Source organism: Periophthalmus magnuspinnatus, chromosome 10 (genome assembly GCF_009829125.3).
Source record: "Periophthalmus magnuspinnatus isolate fPerMag1 chromosome 10, fPerMag1.2.pri, whole genome shotgun sequence".
Classification (NCBI taxonomy): Eukaryota; Metazoa; Chordata; class Actinopteri; order Gobiiformes; family Gobiidae; genus Periophthalmus; species Periophthalmus magnuspinnatus.
In genome coordinates, this window is record NC_047135.1 from 35946802 (window position 1) to 35964761 (window position 17960).

The 17960-nt window shown below is 42.6% G+C and overlaps 5 protein-coding genes across 5 annotated transcripts; all 5 read right to left on the reverse strand.

Moving 5' to 3' along the window:
- Positions 1–7: 7 nt before the first annotated feature.
- Positions 8–4095, reverse strand: ndfip1 (Nedd4 family interacting protein 1). Its single transcript, XM_033973546.2, has 8 exons — positions 3733–4095; positions 2951–3035; positions 1979–2130; positions 1805–1892; positions 1549–1673; positions 1389–1455; positions 1204–1312; positions 8–1131 (listed from the first exon to the last, which is right to left on the reverse strand). The coding sequence occupies exons 1-7, from the start codon at positions 3766–3768 to the stop codon at positions 1206–1208; spliced, it is 660 nt and encodes a 219-aa protein (XP_033829437.1). The 5' UTR covers positions 3769–4095; the 3' UTR covers positions 8–1131; positions 1204–1205.
- Positions 4096–4612: 517 nt separating this feature from the next.
- gnpda1 (glucosamine-6-phosphate deaminase 1) lies at positions 4613–6545 on the reverse strand. Its single transcript, XM_033973539.2, has 6 exons — positions 6148–6545; positions 5831–5932; positions 5575–5757; positions 5312–5496; positions 4866–5040; positions 4613–4786 (listed from the first exon to the last, which is right to left on the reverse strand). Exons 1-6 carry the CDS (start codon positions 6269–6271, stop codon positions 4737–4739), a joined length of 819 nt encoding a protein of 272 aa, XP_033829430.1. The 5' UTR covers positions 6272–6545; the 3' UTR covers positions 4613–4736.
- A 478-nt stretch (positions 6546–7023) lies between these two features.
- Positions 7024–12310, reverse strand: hspa4b (heat shock protein 4b). The gene is made up of 19 exons (XM_033973512.2): positions 12009–12310; positions 11248–11305; positions 11028–11168; positions 10830–10952; positions 10640–10739; positions 10425–10558; positions 10096–10340; positions 9943–10019; positions 9710–9861; positions 9497–9603; positions 9286–9419; positions 9026–9210; positions 8860–8955; positions 8624–8779; positions 8406–8531; positions 8210–8317; positions 8024–8143; positions 7784–7945; positions 7024–7660 (listed from the first exon to the last, which is right to left on the reverse strand). Exons 1-19 carry the CDS (start codon positions 12113–12115, stop codon positions 7463–7465), a joined length of 2529 nt encoding a protein of 842 aa, XP_033829403.1. The 5' UTR covers positions 12116–12310; the 3' UTR covers positions 7024–7462.
- Positions 12311–13216: 906 nt separating this feature from the next.
- Positions 13217–14070, reverse strand: LOC117377193 (cytochrome b-c1 complex subunit 8). Its single transcript, XM_033973553.2, has 3 exons — positions 14017–14070; positions 13458–13628; positions 13217–13369 (listed from the first exon to the last, which is right to left on the reverse strand). Exons 2-3 carry the CDS (start codon positions 13609–13611, stop codon positions 13275–13277), a joined length of 249 nt encoding a protein of 82 aa, XP_033829444.1. The 5' UTR covers positions 13612–13628; positions 14017–14070; the 3' UTR covers positions 13217–13274.
- Positions 14071–14247: 177 nt separating this feature from the next.
- Positions 14248–16641, reverse strand: gdf9 (growth differentiation factor 9). Its single transcript, XM_033973528.2, has 2 exons — positions 16034–16641; positions 14248–15858 (listed from the first exon to the last, which is right to left on the reverse strand). Exons 1-2 carry the CDS (start codon positions 16404–16406, stop codon positions 14951–14953), a joined length of 1281 nt encoding a protein of 426 aa, XP_033829419.1. The 5' UTR covers positions 16407–16641; the 3' UTR covers positions 14248–14950.
- Between the last annotated feature and the right edge of the window lie 1319 nt (positions 16642–17960).

Below are 17960 nucleotides of genomic sequence, written 5' to 3' on the forward strand. Positions count from 1 at the left end.
CAAACAGTTGAAATGTGACATTTATTTAACACTTGTTTCTGTACAGTTTCATAACAGCAAAACCCGATGGATGCAGCTCATCATAGAAATAAGCTTTTTGTCAAAGGTTTACCATGAAAATGCCGTAAGATTAAAGCATACACGTCCAAACCCACATCTTCACATGAATGATTACTACAGTGACATGCCTGTGGTGAGCCTCATGACGACCCTCCGTCTGAAAAGTGTCTCTAAAAGTGCATTTGCATTAACATTCTTAATATGCTTTTATATATATTTATATATCATAATCTTAACTGTAGCCTTAAAACACATTTCACTTCTTTTAAAAACTGAACGAATTCGGTAAAAATATCCACCTGAAGCTTTGTGCTCAGTGTAATATTATCCTCTACAACAAACGTGATCAGTGTCTGTGTGAAACCAGGGAATAGAAAGGACCATTACACTTTTGGTCAAACGCTCAGGGCTGTGAAGGCGTTTATGCCCGTCTGCTTTTGTGTCTGAAGATTCAAACACCTTTACAACCTTTAAGTCAAATCATCTGATTGGATAGTTTTACCCAGACATCTAACACATATTCCCTGGTGCACTGCATTTGATAAAACAGTTTAAAATGACAAGCATAATGTATGTTTTCTTTACGGCTCTGAACCTCCTTTTTAACGACAGACAACACTGCCCTCTACTGGCTGCAAAACGGGCAACACCACTTAAAGCCAACAGTGAGTTTTCATTTACAGTAGTTTGCAGAAGATATGGTGTTTCTTTCACAATAAACCGTGTGGTAGTAAAACTGGTGGACCTCAGTATTCTGCATAAACCACAGACTGTATAGAGATATATACAGTCTATGGAGTAAACCTGTTCTTAAGGACAGATGCATGCTTGTACGCTACCATCAAGAGATTTAAGGCATTACTCAGACATTACAAAGACCTAATTAGCACTTAACATTCGCCACTAATGATTACACATAGGAACAGTTACATACCACTACTTTCCATTAAGTAAACAAATAAAATACAGAATTCCTGAATATTGTGTTAAGAGAATTATTCACCTACAATGTGCCATCTCCACTTTACTTTTGTTGCTCTGGAGCTTATTCACTTCTTTTGCTCGTCAAAGCTGAAACAGACACAGCGTTTTAAGAGGCTGTAGAAAGTACAAAGAACAAGTAGCGCCTCAGTGTATTATTACCTCTAATAAATGAAGAGGACTCTTGTTCGGGGAAGAGAGGCGTATGTGGGGTCTGCCAGTTTACGCACTCTGGAGTAGTTGATAAAACCTCTGATGAACAGCATGAAGCCTGGGGAGAAATTATAAATCAATTACACGCAAATATTTTTTTATAAAGAACTCATTAAAAACATCTTCACTCTTACCCAGGGCCAGAAAGACCCACCACAACCAGTACTGCCCGTCAAAGTAACCGGGGAAGTAGGTGGAAAACTACAAAGTCAAAAGCAGAGACGGTAAATATTTATAGTGTCTTCCATTTATGTTTTATTTATATAACCTTAAATTATTAATGACAGCTCTTACCCGAACAATAAGAACCCATTTGATGAGAGACAAACCAAAGCCGGAGATGGCTCCATATCGGCCAGCGGCCGACGTGGTCAAACAGAAAGACAAGAAGAAGCCGATCCAATTGAAGAGAAATGCCACTGTACAAACAAAGAGAGGGCTGTTTGGTTACAACGCTCTGCTGTGTGTTGTGTATGTGTGCGTATACATATGTATGTGTGTGTATACATGTCTGTATATACACACACACACATATACACTTCTCTCTTACTGAAGAAAGTGAGCATAAATATTCCATCATTTCCTATTCGAAGTTGATCTGCATCTTCAAAGTCGTCTCGGGTGACCAGGTCTTGTTCCTGTGAAAATCAGACAGGAGGAATCACACAAAGATAAAGATGATGATGATCTGCCTAAAGTTTGACACATTTTTAAAAGTACATACTGGGATTCTGCCTGTGACTCGTCCTGTGACCAGAGGGACAGTGGCTTCAGTTTTGCTTCTCTCGGCTTCATCATAGGAGGGTAAAGAAGTGGCAACACTGTAGGAAGGAGGCTTAGGAAAACTCTCCACATCTTCCTTGTACTCAAAAAAAGCTAAAAACAAACAAACAAACAAACAAATCATTACAATATACAGGGTCCTTCTTCAGGGGGCGCCACTCTGAAACTGCCCCTAATATAAACATCAAAACAGCTGCAAGCATTTAGAATCTGGGGGGGAAAAAAACTATAAAAGAAACATGAACATGTCTGTAATATAGATATAGACTCTTTGTTGCTCGTGGAAACTAAAGCTGCAATGATCAATCTGAGTATCAGTATTTTTAATATTTTTCTGGAGACACGCTGGAACACGCCATTTACATCAAAACAAGTTTTAGCTCAAAAGGCAAGTTGAGTTTTGAAATTCAAACTACTCTGAATTTGTAAATATTCACAATCTTTACGCCTCCTTTGGGCATATTTGAGCTTTTTCCCCTTTTTTAATCTCCAGGCAACGATAGAAATGATCATTTGACAGAGTCGTCAGGCGCAGCACTAGTGACACCAATAAATGGCTTAGAGTAAAGCTCCTGTGTCACTGCTGCACAAACTGTTTATGGTCAAATCCAGGTCATTGTGAAGACACTTCACTGAGCTAATGCGCTGACTGACCATGACATGCACGCACACACACACACATGCACGCACACACACATACACAAACGTGCACACACAGCTCAAGGCATTTGCTATTCCTATACAGCGACCTTTGACCTTGCAGATTCAATACAATATTGTAAACAAACATGTCACACTGTGCACACATTAGTACTATTTTTACTACAGTACTTTGTGTCCACTAGACACTGATTCCACATGTAGTAATTGCAGTAACATTAGGTGTAGTTTCTTGTTCTTGGCAGACACTGACCTGCATTAGCTGCAGTCACGCTACTGTAGGGCGGAGGTGAGTCCTGGGAGGATGTCTGCTGGGACAGCTCCTCTTCATTCACCAGCTTAACACACAACACACAACAAACACACAACAAATACACAAGAAAACAGTCAAACACATAGACTGAGATTTATATAAGCAAGGTTTATACAGGTGATGTGTGCACAGAGGGTTTATATAGGCTGTATATGCACATAAGAGTTTATATAGGTTGTATGTGCACATAAGAGTTTATATAGGCTGTATATAGGTTGTATATGCACATAGTTCATATGTTGCATGCAGAGGACCGTGTTGATGGACGGAGGCCTGCAGGAGACATTAGACCTGCTGATTTCACAGATAAAACAGTGAACGCCTTTGACACACTCGTAAAAATGAGTGTTTATTGTGTAATGTGGACTTTGTCACACGTTAATGATAAAAGGATTAGGACTGAGCCATAATCAGAGCAGAGATGAGAGTAAACACATCCGTGTGCATCTGCAGGCCAGAGCCACAGAGCCACAGAGCCACAGCGGCTCAATAACACGAGACACGGAGTCAGCACAGGAAGAAAAGCATCATTTTAACTAAATACTGTCATTTATTAAGCGCTGCAGAGCTGCTTTTTGTGTTTTTGATGTTTTTATTGGCTGCTATAGCACGGCGGCTAACGCTAGCTCCATTAGCCGACGCTAGCTGCATTAGCTCCTGTTAGCTTCATTAGCTTCTGTTAGCTTCATTATCTGTTTGAGCGCCATAAACACAGATCTTACCTCGTGATATCGCACGCTGCTGTTTTGTTCTGCCATAGTGAGAGAGGACTGTTTGTCTCTCCTCTTTCTTGTCCCTATGTCCCTCTGTCTCTGTCTCTCTGTCCGATGATAAACTGCGCTGAGCCTGGGGCCGGGCAGTGACGCAGTGACGCACGCAGAGCCACGCAGAGCCACGCAGAGCCACACTGAGCCACACTGAGCCACACTGAGCCACGCAGAGCCACGCAGAACCACAGAGCCACAGAGCCTCAGAGCTGAGCCACGCAGAGCCACACAGAGCCACACAGAGCCACGCAGAGCCACACTGAGCCACAGAACTTCAGAGCAGAGCCTCACAGAGCCACACAGTCACAGAGCCACACTGAGCCACACAGAGCCACAGAGCCACACTGAGCCACAGAGCAGGTACACAGAGCCACACAGAACCAGGGCACCTCAGAGCCTCAGAGCCTCAGCCCGGTTGGAACCGGATCTCATTTTTTAAAAAGAACTGAATCAGAGACACGAGGGGGAGATTAAAGCACAAACATGTCTGAGTCTTAATAGTGTTTAAATGATTATTATTGTAGTGTAAAGTTTAGATTCTGGATCATTCCAAAGATTAAACTCACTGTCAGTTTGACCCAGTTTAAACTCATCTGAGTCTGGGTCATGTCTCTGATTCATTTGTAGATAAATTGAGCTCTCACATTTGCTTCTGTCAGATAAAGAAATATACAAAGAGTCGGCTCTTTGAAACGAAGATGATGAGATTCAGATCCCACAAAAGAGCTGAGAGTCCCATCACTATTATTATTATTATTATGATTATTATGATTATTATCAATATTATTATTACTACATACACCAATACATATTTTTAAAAGTATAAACACCACATCCAGAAAATGTTTTAATCAAAATGAAATATTACAAAAACATGTAAACATGAGAGTGTTTGAAACAAAAGGAGTCATTTTCACGACTTAGTGACTTGTACAGTGGAGTTTTCTGAGCGGCTGATCTCATGGAGCTGGAGGTGCCTCCACCAGTTTGTTGTGCACATGCATCATCCCTGCAAAAAACAAACAAACAAATAAAAAAGGTTAAGCAGAAAAGTTGTTTAAGTGTGATCACATGAGGGAAGTGATCACCTTTAAAGTATTTGACAGTCTTGACCCGCAGTTCTAACGTGGCGTCTTCATCACAAACAAACAGCGTCTGTGGATGTTGTTGAAAAGCCGACACTGTCCACATGTGGTTGACTCCTTCCTCTATGGCTTTGTACAGAGCAAACGCTTTGTGTGCTCCAGTGATGAGGATCATCACCTGCCAGACGGAACATTAGTGAGGAAAGATTTCTCTAAATACTTGAACAGAGGCACAAAAACAGACAGAGGTCATTTCAGTATATGTAGTTGTACGTTTTCTTTTTCCTTTTTTTGTTTTGGGCTTTTTTACACAATGAGGCCTAAGTTTCACTTCCTAGAACCTCACTGTTCATACTTGACCCATGTTTTACATTTGGTGCTTTGTGAGGGTTTGTCTAAATAAATATGTAGTTACAGGTTCTGCACAGATCGTGTGAAAATGCCCTCACCTCTTTGGCGTCCATCACTGTGCCCACTCCCACGGTCAGAGCCATAGTGGGCACTTTACACAGGTCACCGTCAAAGAAACGGGCGTTAGCGATGATCGTGTCTTGTGCCAGAGTCTTGACCCTTGTACGAGAAACCAGACTGGAGCCAGGTTCATTAAAAGCAATGTGTCCATCAGGTCCAATTCCTAAAACAGATGATAGTTTTATAGTTTTAATTAAATATTGCCTTTGTTACTTGTTTGCTAATAGAAAATGACCGTGACCTCCAACAAAGAGCTGAATCCCTCCTGCTGCTTTTATCTTGTCTTCAAATGCGTCACACTCGGCCTGCAGGTCAGCAGCGTTACCGTCCAGGATGTTGGTGTTTTCAGCTCTTATGTCTATGTGCTTGAAGAAGTTGTTCCACATAAAGGAGTGGTAGCTCTCGGGGTGCTCTCGGGGGAGTCCTAAACACGTTTGAGGCGTTAATAATAATATCAGTTGTCTTTTTTTTTCATTGCTGCAGAGGTGAGGTCTTACCAACATACTCGTCCATGTTAAAAGTCTTCACATACTGGAAGGAGATCTGGCCTTTCTTGTAGTACTCGATCAGCTTTTTATAACAGCCCAGAGGAGTGCTTCCTTTTGAAGCACAAAAGAAAAACAAACATATATCATCTGCTTTCAGTGAAGTTCTGGCTCCATCAACTTTCATCAAATGGAGCTCGAAAAAGCCTTATTCCTGCAGACACAAGAGCACACTGGCCCCCTGCAGACTGTACATGGATCTACAGACTGTACATTTATCTACTGTACATGGATCTACTGTACATGGATCTACTGTACATGATTCTTACCTGTGGGAAGCCCCAGAGTGAAGTATTTGCCTGGTCCTGGGTTGAACTGCAGGAGTTTGTTCCTGATGTACTTTGCTGCCCACTCACTCGCCTGGTCGTAGTCATTGAGGATCATCAGCTTCATGTTCGTTTGTGCAGCAGAAAAATGTTTCGAAAGCGAAGATCCTCCGTCAGCAAATCCTTAAAGTTACTCAGATGAAAAACACTCCTGAAACACTCTTAAAACACTCCTGAAACACTCTTAAAACACTCCTGAAACACTCTTAAAACACTCCTAAAGGACTTTAGACTCATTCAAGCGCATAAAGTGACGTCTTTTTACGAGGGTCGACTCTTGCAAATAAAGTTAAACTTAAGGAAAGACTGGAGGAAAAATTTAGAGAAAAAGTTCAAACTGCGGTTAAACCTTCGGTTTTGGAGATTTAATAAAAAGAACAAAGGTCACGTGACCGTGACGCTCTGGACGTCACGTGAGTCTGAGTTTGTGTAAGAAAATTAACAATAATTATAATTATATCATTTAAGAGTTTATGAGAGCCAAGATTATTCAGTCCAGTGTGTGTTACTTTTTACACTAACAAGTTAAACTAAACTAAACTAAACTAAACTAAACTACCTTTAGTCTTTTTATTTTCAAATGTGGCGCGAGCGCGTGAGCTTAAGAAATACAGAACAGAGACAGACTGTGGACATGACACATGTGGACACGACACATGTGGACACAGCACATGTGGGGATCACACATGTGGACTTATGAGGTTATAAAAAGAAGCCTATATGAAGTTGAGGTCAGTGTAGGCTGTGGTCATCTCACTTAAGGTCATCACACATGGACACACACACATACCTTGGGCCTATGCGTTACCTTTAATAGTGTTGCTTGTTAAACAAAAAAATTAAGAACATTTTCGAATGGTTTTACAGCTCAAATTAAATTACATTTCTGCCAATGGCTGTACATTTTTTCCTCAGCAGTAAATCTAGAACACCCCATTGTATAATATTATGCTTATGGTAATTAGCGGCTGTTCAATACTTTTATTAAAACCATATTGTGACACAGACCAGAACACACAGACTACAGGAACAGAAATAAATACCATTGTGTACAGCGCTCATTGTCAAACAGGCTTATTGCAGCTGTTTTTTTTATTGTAATCCAGAGAAGGGGACATGCTATGTCAGAGACACCAGTGGGAACTGCGTATTCGTTATCCTGCCTGTAATTTAACTGTGGAGCGAACGTCCAGAAACCCTGTACTTTCTCTCCACTACACTGTGACCACACAACCAGCACATGTACATCTGATGGTTTTCAGTCCAGGTCCATTTCAGGTTTGTTTTCTGTAGCTGCCGATGTGTTGCTGCCGGCGGCATCAGCTGCTGCTTTGTCGTCTTGGGATTTCTCCTGCCCGTTGACAGGCCCGTTCTGTTCAGCAGGCGGCTCCTCCTTCGGTAACTCTACTTTGGGCTTGGGTTTGGTCACAATAGGATTACAAGCAGAGAAGAGCTCCTGAAAGTAAAATAAAAACAGTCATATTGAATGTTTGAACTCAGTATGGTGTTTACAGGTCTCCAAGGCATAATTATATAAAACACAACCTGAGTTTGTAATAAAAACAGAATAAAAACATACCCTTGTTTTTGCTGCAATGTCCTTGACTTTTACTGTGGGATCAGCTGTCAGACTCTGTTTGCTTTGTTGGTTCATGGCACTGTTCATCCAGATCATCGCATCATTGGTCAGTTTATCTACTTTAGATACATCAGCCTCTTCCAAATGGTCGTATTGCTCCTCCTTAAAAATATAAATATACATTTCTATTAAAAAGGCAAACAAAACAGTTTGACAAATCGTCTATAGTTTTGCTCGTACCTTCATCTTGTACGCCTCAACAAATTTCATATACAGCTGAATTTGTTTTCCCAACTCTTCAAATGCTTTCGGCCTCTCTTCTGCCTCTAAATACCTTTCTTGGATAGGCAGACCAAGTTTCTGTAAAACAAAAAAAGTTAGTATTAAGAAAGTCCTTATTAGTTTTTTATTCCCCTATTTCATTACCTTTAACTCAGCCAGTTTGTCGATGTACACTTGTTTGGGTTGGTCCTCGCCTTCTTCATACAGCCAGTTCTCAGTATCCTCCAGCTTTAGAGACAACGCATCTCGGTCCTAAACACAAAGCGACCGTGAAGCCAAACACGTCCAAACACTCGTTAAATGCGATTCATGCTTTTTGTTAGTCGACGTATTGACTCACAGACTCGCTGACAAACTTCTCATACATCCCATGCAGTTTGTCCCTCATGTCATAAACGTACTCTTCCACATTATTCTTGGCGTCGTTCCTCTCCTTCTCCAGCTTGTCCTGCATGATCATCTTACCCTAAGGAGGAGTCACAACAGCAGCTGTAACCACTGTATACAACTGTGTACTGACGGTCAGGCCGGATACACACACTGAGTGAATGTAGTTACCTCGTTTTCTACAAAAAGATTCAACATGTCGACCGCCAGCTGCCACTGTGGGCTGTTTTCAATTGGAAGCTCCAGCACTTTTGTTTTTACTTTAGCCTTTTTAGCTTGTGGAGGATTGTCAGACTTCTTTTCACCCTTGTTCTCTTGCGTGGTGGTCTAAACAAACAAAAAAAACACGACACATTTATTATTGGCTCTCTGACTCCCATTAGAAATCAGCAGATTCAGATTCTTGCCTCCATTTCTTCAGTCTCCTGAGATGTTTTGTCTTCTGGCTCTTTAGGACTTTCCCCTTGACCTTGGTGCTCTTCTTGGTCAGTTTGCATTTTATTCTGTTGACAAAGACACTCACATTCAAGCAAAAGTAACAGATTATTTTTCAAGTGTATTTTAATGCCTCACCTCTGCATCCTTGTCTTGGGTCTGGTCTGTTTCCATGGGCTCCTCCGTCTCATCGCACTTCTGTACTTCGACCAGGGAGGCACTGGAGACGCTGAATATTCCATGAATGTTCACACGCACTTTAACTTTAACCTTAGAGCTCTCTCCAGACGCCTGTGGGACAACTTTCTGGATCATAAATTGACCTAGACAAATAAATGAAAAAATTAAATACAATACGAAAGCATAAGAAAGATTATTTTAGACACAATTTGCCTTACCAATAGTGGGATCAGGATACGGCAACTCATTATGGCAATTATAATAGGCCTCTAAAGAGAACGGCTCTCTCCGGTAGAAAGTCAAAACTTTTGAGAAGGGTGCTGCATGGTTTTTGGGAAACACCTCACAATCACTAGAACAAAAATAATTATTGTTAAATCTAAAATATAGAGACTTACAGATAAATATAGAGAGTTGATTATTCTTTACCTCACTCCTTCCTCTGCAGCTGAATGCCACTTTAGAGAGATTGGGTAGGGAACCACATCTGTGATTGAGAATTCACGGACTTTGAAAGCAGGAGACAGAATTGCGCACTGCAAGAAAAAGAAAATATATTTGACTTGTTGTAAATTGTATTAACTTAAATTGAAATATACAAAGAGTTCCAAATTTCAGGTTTACAAACAGAACATGTGATACCTGCAGGGCACATCCTCTGGCCACAGCTTCGTCAGCATTTAGTGTGGTGCTCAGTTCCTTTCCAAAGAATTTGCTGATTCTTTCCTTAACAGCCGGGATCCTTGAAGCCCCTCCCACTATCTCTACTGCATAGATGTCGTCCCTCTTTAGCTCTTGGAGAAAAAAATAATAATTTGTAACGTTAACTGAAAAAGCCCTACATGAAACAGTCACATAGCCAAAGCATTACTCACTCGCTTGTTCCAACAAACTGTGCAGTGGAGGCTCAACTCTCGCAAGAATGTCAGCACACATCTCCTCAAAATGTCCTCTTTAGCAAAAGGAAAACATCATCGTTTAGAGAGATTGACTGAGATAAACGCTATACATTTTAAAACACTATTTACCTGTTCATTTTCCCAGTTACATCAATATCGTTCATGAAGCATTCAATGTTGAGGGGAAGATCTGAAGAGTTAGCGCTCATCAACTTCTTGAGTTTTTCACATTCCTGGTACAGCCGAACCAGAGCCCTGGGCTTGGACTTTACATCAAGCTTGTACTTTTTGCCAAATTCCTCACAGAAGTGTTGGACCAGTACCTCATCAAAGTCTTTACCTCCAAGTTCTGGGTCACATGCTGTAGCAAGAACCTGAAAAACAAAACAATACGAATAAATAACATTGAATAGAGACTAAAGGACATTCTCTTGTTTACATTTATTAAAACTACCGACCTTCAGTTTGCCCTTATTAAAAGAGCATATAGAGGTTTGGAATCCTGAATGACCCAAGTCTACAAACACCACATTCCTGGGTTTTTCTTCAGGAGCAGGGAGATCCTGCTTATAGATGCCATACGCCAAAGCAACTGTAATAAATTGCCATTGTAATTTTACAAACAAAAATGTTTAAGATGAATTTAAAAAACAACAAATAATTTGGAAAATACCTGCTGTTGTCTCATTCATAAGTCGCAGGCAGTTGAGTCCAGCAATCTGAGCTGCGTCTACAACAGATCTCCTCTCAGCATCAGTGTAATAGCAGGGAACCTGGTGAAAAACACAACAAATACATTAGACAGAATAACATCTGGACTATGAAGCTGCACTAACAGAACTGATGTGTTTTTTGAGTCTTACAGAAACAACACAGTCAGCCACAGGCTTCTTCAGAGCACTTTCTGCCGTCTCTTTCAGCTTGGTCAACAGCATGGCTGTCACTTGCTCAATGCTGAAAATCTTCTCCTCCTCCATGTACGTCACCTTCAGAGAGAACAATGATTACATCATTATTACCATCTGGGTTGTACACATTTGATCAACTCAGTTTTATTCTACCTTGATACCAGTTGTTCCTGTGGGCATTTGTGTAATGTCATAAACAAGGCTGGATTTGAGGCGCTGCACAAATGGATCTGAAAATGCCCTTCCATGGAACTTCTTGAATCCCTGGACAGTGTTTTTGCAGTTTGTGACAACCTGTCAAAGCAGAAGGACAAAGACTTATGGCTTAGGTCAGTTATAAAAACACGATTTAGGAGTATTTAGAAATACACACCTGACTTTTTGCAGCAGCACCAATGGAGCGGTTGCGTGGTCCAAATGACACACATGCTCTGAAAGAACATTAATGTGAAACATGTTCAGGTTTCTTATCTTTACAAATATGGTATTTCACGACCAGCTTCACAATTTCAGCCAATAAAGCAGGTATAATTCATTTACTTTAGTGCAAGTGTAATATTGTTCCAGTTGTAAACCATTAAAGGCAGTGACCTGAGGGGGACTTGGTTTTATCTCCATAGTGACACTGTGTCGCAGTGTAAACGGTGTCTGAATGTTTGGAGCCTCTGTGAGGAGCTCTGTTTGGCTCAGTCTCAGTTATACTTATATTTTTGTAGTAATAAGACACGTGGACAGTTACAGATTATCATCGGATGTGGATAAAGAGATCTTTATAAAATGAATGAAGACACTCGGCCTCATCAGGAGCCACTTTTAGTCGTTGTCAAACGTTTAACGGTTAACTATAAGTTTAAAGTTCCATTTACATAAAGAAGCCCTCACATTAACAGATAAGACTGGACTAACTTGATTTGACACGTTTCCTCAGTGTGTATTCGCTGTGATTAGCTTGTAGCACTCTTTTATCACATGCCGCTTCCTGATGCACATCTGTTAGCATGCTAACTAGCCACATAGCATTTAGCTTCTAGGACTTCACCAATTGTAAACAAAAAGTCTAAATGTCGTTGCTTCCAACTACACAAACTCAGTGTTTAAGCTCAGATTGTCCCAGTGTGCTGTGTTTGTACTTACGGTGTAGATCTGTCGCTGTATTCGTTGGCGACAGTCTCTATTCCTCCGGCTCGTGCTACCGCTACATAGCAGCTCATAAACCCAACGTCAAAGCCCACCACAGACATGCTAGCTAACGCAGCAGAGCGAGCTAAACGAGGAAGATCCGGACAAAAACAAGTGCTAAATGTGGCAGCAGTACGGGCGGTTTGTGTGTGTTTTACTCCGCGGATGACAGTTGTTCCATGGAGCTGCGGTGGAGAACATGCGGTGCGCCGTCACTCCGGGGCCGGTTCAGGAACCTTCTCCGCCTGCGGGCGCCCCCTACAGGCCGGGACCTGTAACAGCAGCTCCTGTACACGCAGTACTGTGGAAGTACTGCACTGTACACGCAGTACTGTGGAAGTACTGCACTGTACACGCAGTACTGTGGAAGTACTGCACTGCACACGCAGTACTGTGGAAGTACTCCACTGTACACGCAGTACTGTGGAAGTACTGCACTGCACACGCAGTACTGTGGAAATACTCCACTGTACACGCAGTATTGTGGAAATACTCCACTGTACACGCAGTACTGTGGAAATACTGCACTGTACACGCAGTACTGTGGAAGTACTGCACTGTACACGCAGTACTGTGGAAGTACTGCACTGTACACGCAGTACTGTGGAAGTACTGCACTGCACACGCAGTACTGTGGAAGTACTCCACTGTACACGCAGTACTGTGGAAATACTCCACTGTACACGCAGTATTGTGGAAATACTCCACTGTACACGCAGTACTGTGGAAATACTCCAATGTACACGCAGTACTGTGGAAATACTCCACTGCACACGCAGTACTGTGGAAATATTCCACTGCACACGCAGTACTGTGGAAATACTGGGGCCAGTATCACTGCACTGAGCCCAAAAACCTTTTACATTAAATGACTGAATCCATCCCAGACTCAGTCTGGAAACTCTGGACATTTACTGTGTGGAAGATTCTGTGCCCGATTTTCCATTAACATTACTACTTTAAACGTTAAAACTATTGAAATGACTATTGGAGGTAGAAGTTTTGTTAAAAATGTTATAAAAACTATTGTTGAAACTGGGTTATTGTCTTAAAAGATGTGCATGTTTAGACATATATTATTTTATAACTAATAAGATGGAGCCTATTTTTCAACAAGTATAAATGGATAAATCTGTCAAGTGAACAACAAGTAGTCCATCACATATAAATAATAATCTTTATTACTGACACATACAGAAGAGGATTTAACAGGGACTGGACTTATTCATCTTTTTCATAGTCGGCGAGATTCTTCCTCTTGCCTTGTTCATGGACTGTGTTGCCCCATGTGTAGCAGGTGTAGCACAAGATCATGGCTGTAAAAGAACAGAATGGCACACATTCACACTTCATCTTTATCCAAAATGAAACTAAGAGAGTAAAAAGATTTATTTACAAACTTACGGGGGGCAACTTTGAAAAAGGACGACGTGACCCTCCTCCAGACATTGGGGATTCCTTTGGAAAAGTAGTTGGGGAAAGCCTTCTGCTCAAAGGGGGATATGGTGTAGGTGATCACATGTCTGATCTTTGCCAAATCTCCAAAGTGGCGTCCCATATTTGCCAAAAGGAAATCTGAAAGCAAATGAGACAGAAATCACATCATAACAATTCAACAGTGAATCTGTCAAAGGTCAAACCATCACAGAGACAACAGTGACGTGGACCATGTCCATTATATCAGTTACTTTTCATATATCAGGAAAAAATGTTTTAACCGGGAGGCATCTTGTAAAGATAAAGATGACCAATGTTCAGGACATGCTAACATTAGCAGCTAACTGTTAGCCGCTGCGAAACACCAAACAAACCCTCAATACTGCGCCTAAAGTCACACGTCTGGACTTTTAACGGCCACAGGACACGAGGTTTATGTCCAGAACAACATAGAAACATGTCATAAACAGGAGAGGAGGCAGATTGAAGAGAAAAGTGCCCTCAGAGCGGTGACATTGAGCCTTACCGTGCCGCGGTGTTTGTGGATGTGCCCGTGTCCTTTTCACTGCGGCCTGGGGGAGTGTCGCCCCCTGTCGGTCTGGAGGAGGCAGCGACTGGAACTGCACCTGTGCTTAATAAACTATGTTTGCATCGTTTTACTGTGTATTATTGTGTAAGTAATCAATATTATGATTTATTTACATGTAAATTGATGTAAATTCACTGAAATGCTTTTATGCAGAACAAACACACAAATCATTTGCATGCTACTTTTTATTTTACAGCTTGTAGATATGTCTACATTGGACTTTACACAGTTCCTGAGCACTGACACAGTGAATTCCTTAATTTTGCATAAACAGATAAGGCAGCATTTAGTCACATTCAAAGATTACAAAATGGGTTTTAGTCGATACATATGTACACAGTCACGTAGTGACCAGAATAAATACACACAAAACCTTGACAACTTTCATCCAGGACATTATGAAAACAGGCAGACATTCTGCAGCTGTGTCACCTCCAGGAACAAAATGGTGTGTAAAAGATTTAAGACAAGTTTGTGACTTTTTCATGTTTCCAGAACAGGGCAACTTAAAAATAGAATTCTGTATTAAATTAGAAGATAATGACCACCCCACAAAATAAGTTAACAAAAAATAACTTAAAATAATCAAATTATACCTCACATATCTTTCAAATGTTGCAGACTTTCCTGCACAGACAGATGCATTTGCAATCTGCACTCTCATAATTCAAACTAAAGAAATAAGTCCTACATGTTTTTCAGTCGGATAAAATACTTTTGTATAAGTTAGCACAACTGTTCCAGATGCAGCTCTTTATGCTAAATGATTTGTCATGATCATGAAATACTGAACCTCGTCAGAAGAAGTGAAGATGTGTGCTGGTTTGAGACGGTTTATGTGTCAAAACATAGGCTCATTATTGTAGGTCAGTCATCGACATGTGCAGCGGGTCGCCACCATGTCCTCAAACTCTTTGTAGACATAAGAGCCGTCCTCCTCAAAGATCATCACACTGAGAGGGCTGTAGTGCGACGGCACACAGGAGGGGCGGGGCACAGAGGAGTCCAGCCTCTCGTAGATGATGTTTTGTACCATGGTGTGAACAGGTGACCCATAGAAAAACCCAACAGTCCTCGGGCAGATGCCCCTGCAGTACCTGGGGTTATACTTAGGTGGAAAAACTATCCAGTGGTCCAGTTTGAGTTGGCTGAATCGCACCCTGAAATCATACAGCGCACAGTCACTGGTCGGAAATTCAGAGCTCGGCAGCAGCTCTGGTAACTGAGACTTTAGACTCTTGTCTCGTTTGTTTTTGGAAGAGCTCCTCTTCCACCTCCGTCTGTGCAGCAGCCTGTGTTTGGTTTTGAGGATTTCTTTATGAAGTTTGTTTTCCACAGCAGATGTCTTTTGTTCAGCTTTATCTGTGCTGAACCTTTGGTGAACTAGTTTAGTGGTGTCACTCAGATAAAGCAGCAGAGGAGGAGACCGGAGCGCCGACTCCAGCGTGTGGCTGTCAGCGTCTGCCCCCTCTGCACAGGTCACGTTGATGAGCAGGTGTAAACTGTTCTTCTGAAACTTCAGGAAGGGCAGAAGAAAAGGAGTAACACTGATCTCCACCCAGGTCACCCCGCTGTCTCCAGTGACGTTCACAGAGTGAAGGGCGCTGCGTGTGGGGCACAGTGGGCAGCGGGCGAAGGGCTTCAGCTCTTTGATATAAACATGGCACACAGAGCCATGAGCCGCGTGACCAGGGTCAAAACTGTACAACAGGGTGGATTTTAGGAGCTGTTCCTTTTCTCTCACTTGATCAAGACGATAAGAGAGATCCTGCAGAAAACCTTTGAACGCACAAACACACAAACACATTAAAAACAGCACAACACTCACACAGCCACAGTGGAGAAAATACAACTGGGATTGAAACATATCATTCTGTCTGCTATATTTTAAAGAGAAAACGTTCTAAATCATAAATATATGAGGCCATTTCTGGAAGAGTTCCCGTGTCCTCACCTTCATGTGTCTGAGCAGGACACTCGTCCTGGGGCTTGATCAGGCGCACAGTGTTGTATGCGCCATCTCTCTGCGCACTCTGCTCCCTGGAGGACCTTTTGTAAACCTCTGTCAGATATTTGATGTATTTGTGCTCGGGCTTGTTCCTCTTCCTCAGATCTGGGCTCCACCTCGAGCCTCCGTGCTGAGACAGAGCTTTGATCAGAGGAGAGAAGATGTTTGCGTACGAGTGCTCAGTGAAGTGGCTCAGGTTGTAGAGCACCGCATTAGCAGCAGCTCGGGGGGGTCCCACGGCCGCGGGGCTCGTCCAGGTGATGAGCAGCACAAAGAGAAGCACGACAAACACACGGGGCGTGCAGAGGGCCTTTTCCATCCTCAAGAGTCACACTCAACACATCAGCACGTGCTTCCGCTCACACAGGTGTGGCCAATCACAGGTGACGCGTCTTTGTCCAGGTGAAGGACCTGAGGGATCTGAAGGACCTGAAGGACCTGGAGTGAGTGTGATGTGTTACAAATGTAAACATACAAATACTTCATCAAACACGTGGGACGTTTGTAGCTTCAGCTGAGACAAGACTCATCTGAAAACATCCGGAAGTGTCTTCAGGGATTTATCCAATCAGATCACTACATTTCAGAAGAACCAACCCGTTTAAAACATTTTAATTAAAGTAAAAACTATATCTGCTAATGAGAAATCTGTTCTGTGCAGCTCATTTACAATGTCCCAGGAGCTGCTTTTAGTCTGGGACATTTCACTGGAGGCTCCTCCACAGACGCAGCGCGCGCTTTTATTCTGAAAGAGCCGCAGGAGCCGGAGCCGCGGGAGCCGGAGCCGCGGGGGCCGGAGCCGCGGGGGCCGGAGCCGCGGGGGCCGGAGCCGCGGGGGCCGGAGCCGCGGGGGCCAACACAGAGTGTCATGAGCACAGAGAGAGTTTTAGGTTTCATTTCTTCAGACAGTCAGTGCTTTATTTTGGGAAAACATGAACACAAACAAATGCAAATAGAAACTCCAGGTTTAATTTCTGTGCTATTAAACTGTTACTAAACCATCATTATATTAATTTAAAACCCAATAAATTAAAGAGGGGATTACACGTGTTCACATATTTACTGAACATCCTAAACATCTCACCAGTCCTGCACAGACTTTCTCTGTTTTTTCCCTTTGTGTGGATGGAAGCGTTTGCTCACAGAGCTCATGTTCCTGCACTGCTCTTTATATTCTTGTTCTTTCTTCTCTCCATATTTGCCATGTGCCTCTGTCCCCAGCAGACCCTTGACCTCTGCCAGCACATTACTGCTCAGATAGTGAGCAGCTTTCCTTCCATCATTATCTCGTAGGTTCACATTGGCCCCGTAGCCCTGCACCAGCAGAATCAGGACTCTGGTGTGTCCGTGGATGGCTGCGATGTGCAGAGGTGTGTAACCTCCGTGCGCTTTGACGTTTATGTTTATAAAAGCGCGTCTTTTTCTGGCAATATCCATGATTTTCCTCATTGTGTCACAGTTGCCGTCCTTGGCAGCCCAGTGCAGCACAGTGAAGCCTGATATAAAGTCTTGTCTTTGTATCAAGTGAATGTCTTGAAGCAACAAAGCGTAAATTTGGCTCCACAGTCCAGCAGCGCACGTGACCATCCACTCATGGGTTAAAGGGTCCAGGGGCACAGATTCTGAGTACTTTGTCTCTCCTCCTTGTTTTGAATTCTTGCTTTGAGGGGGCCTCACTGGGGGGACTGCTGTGGGCTGCACTGCATCATGGGCCTGTCTGTCCAAACGCCCCAAAGCCTCTTCACTTTCCGGGGCTGGAGACACAGAGGGGGGGACTTTTTTTGGAGACACCTTGGTGACCAGTTGTTCCTCCTCTGTTGTTTTCAGATGCAGCTCATCCTTGGACCCCGGGGAAGTCCTCGGGGGAAACTTC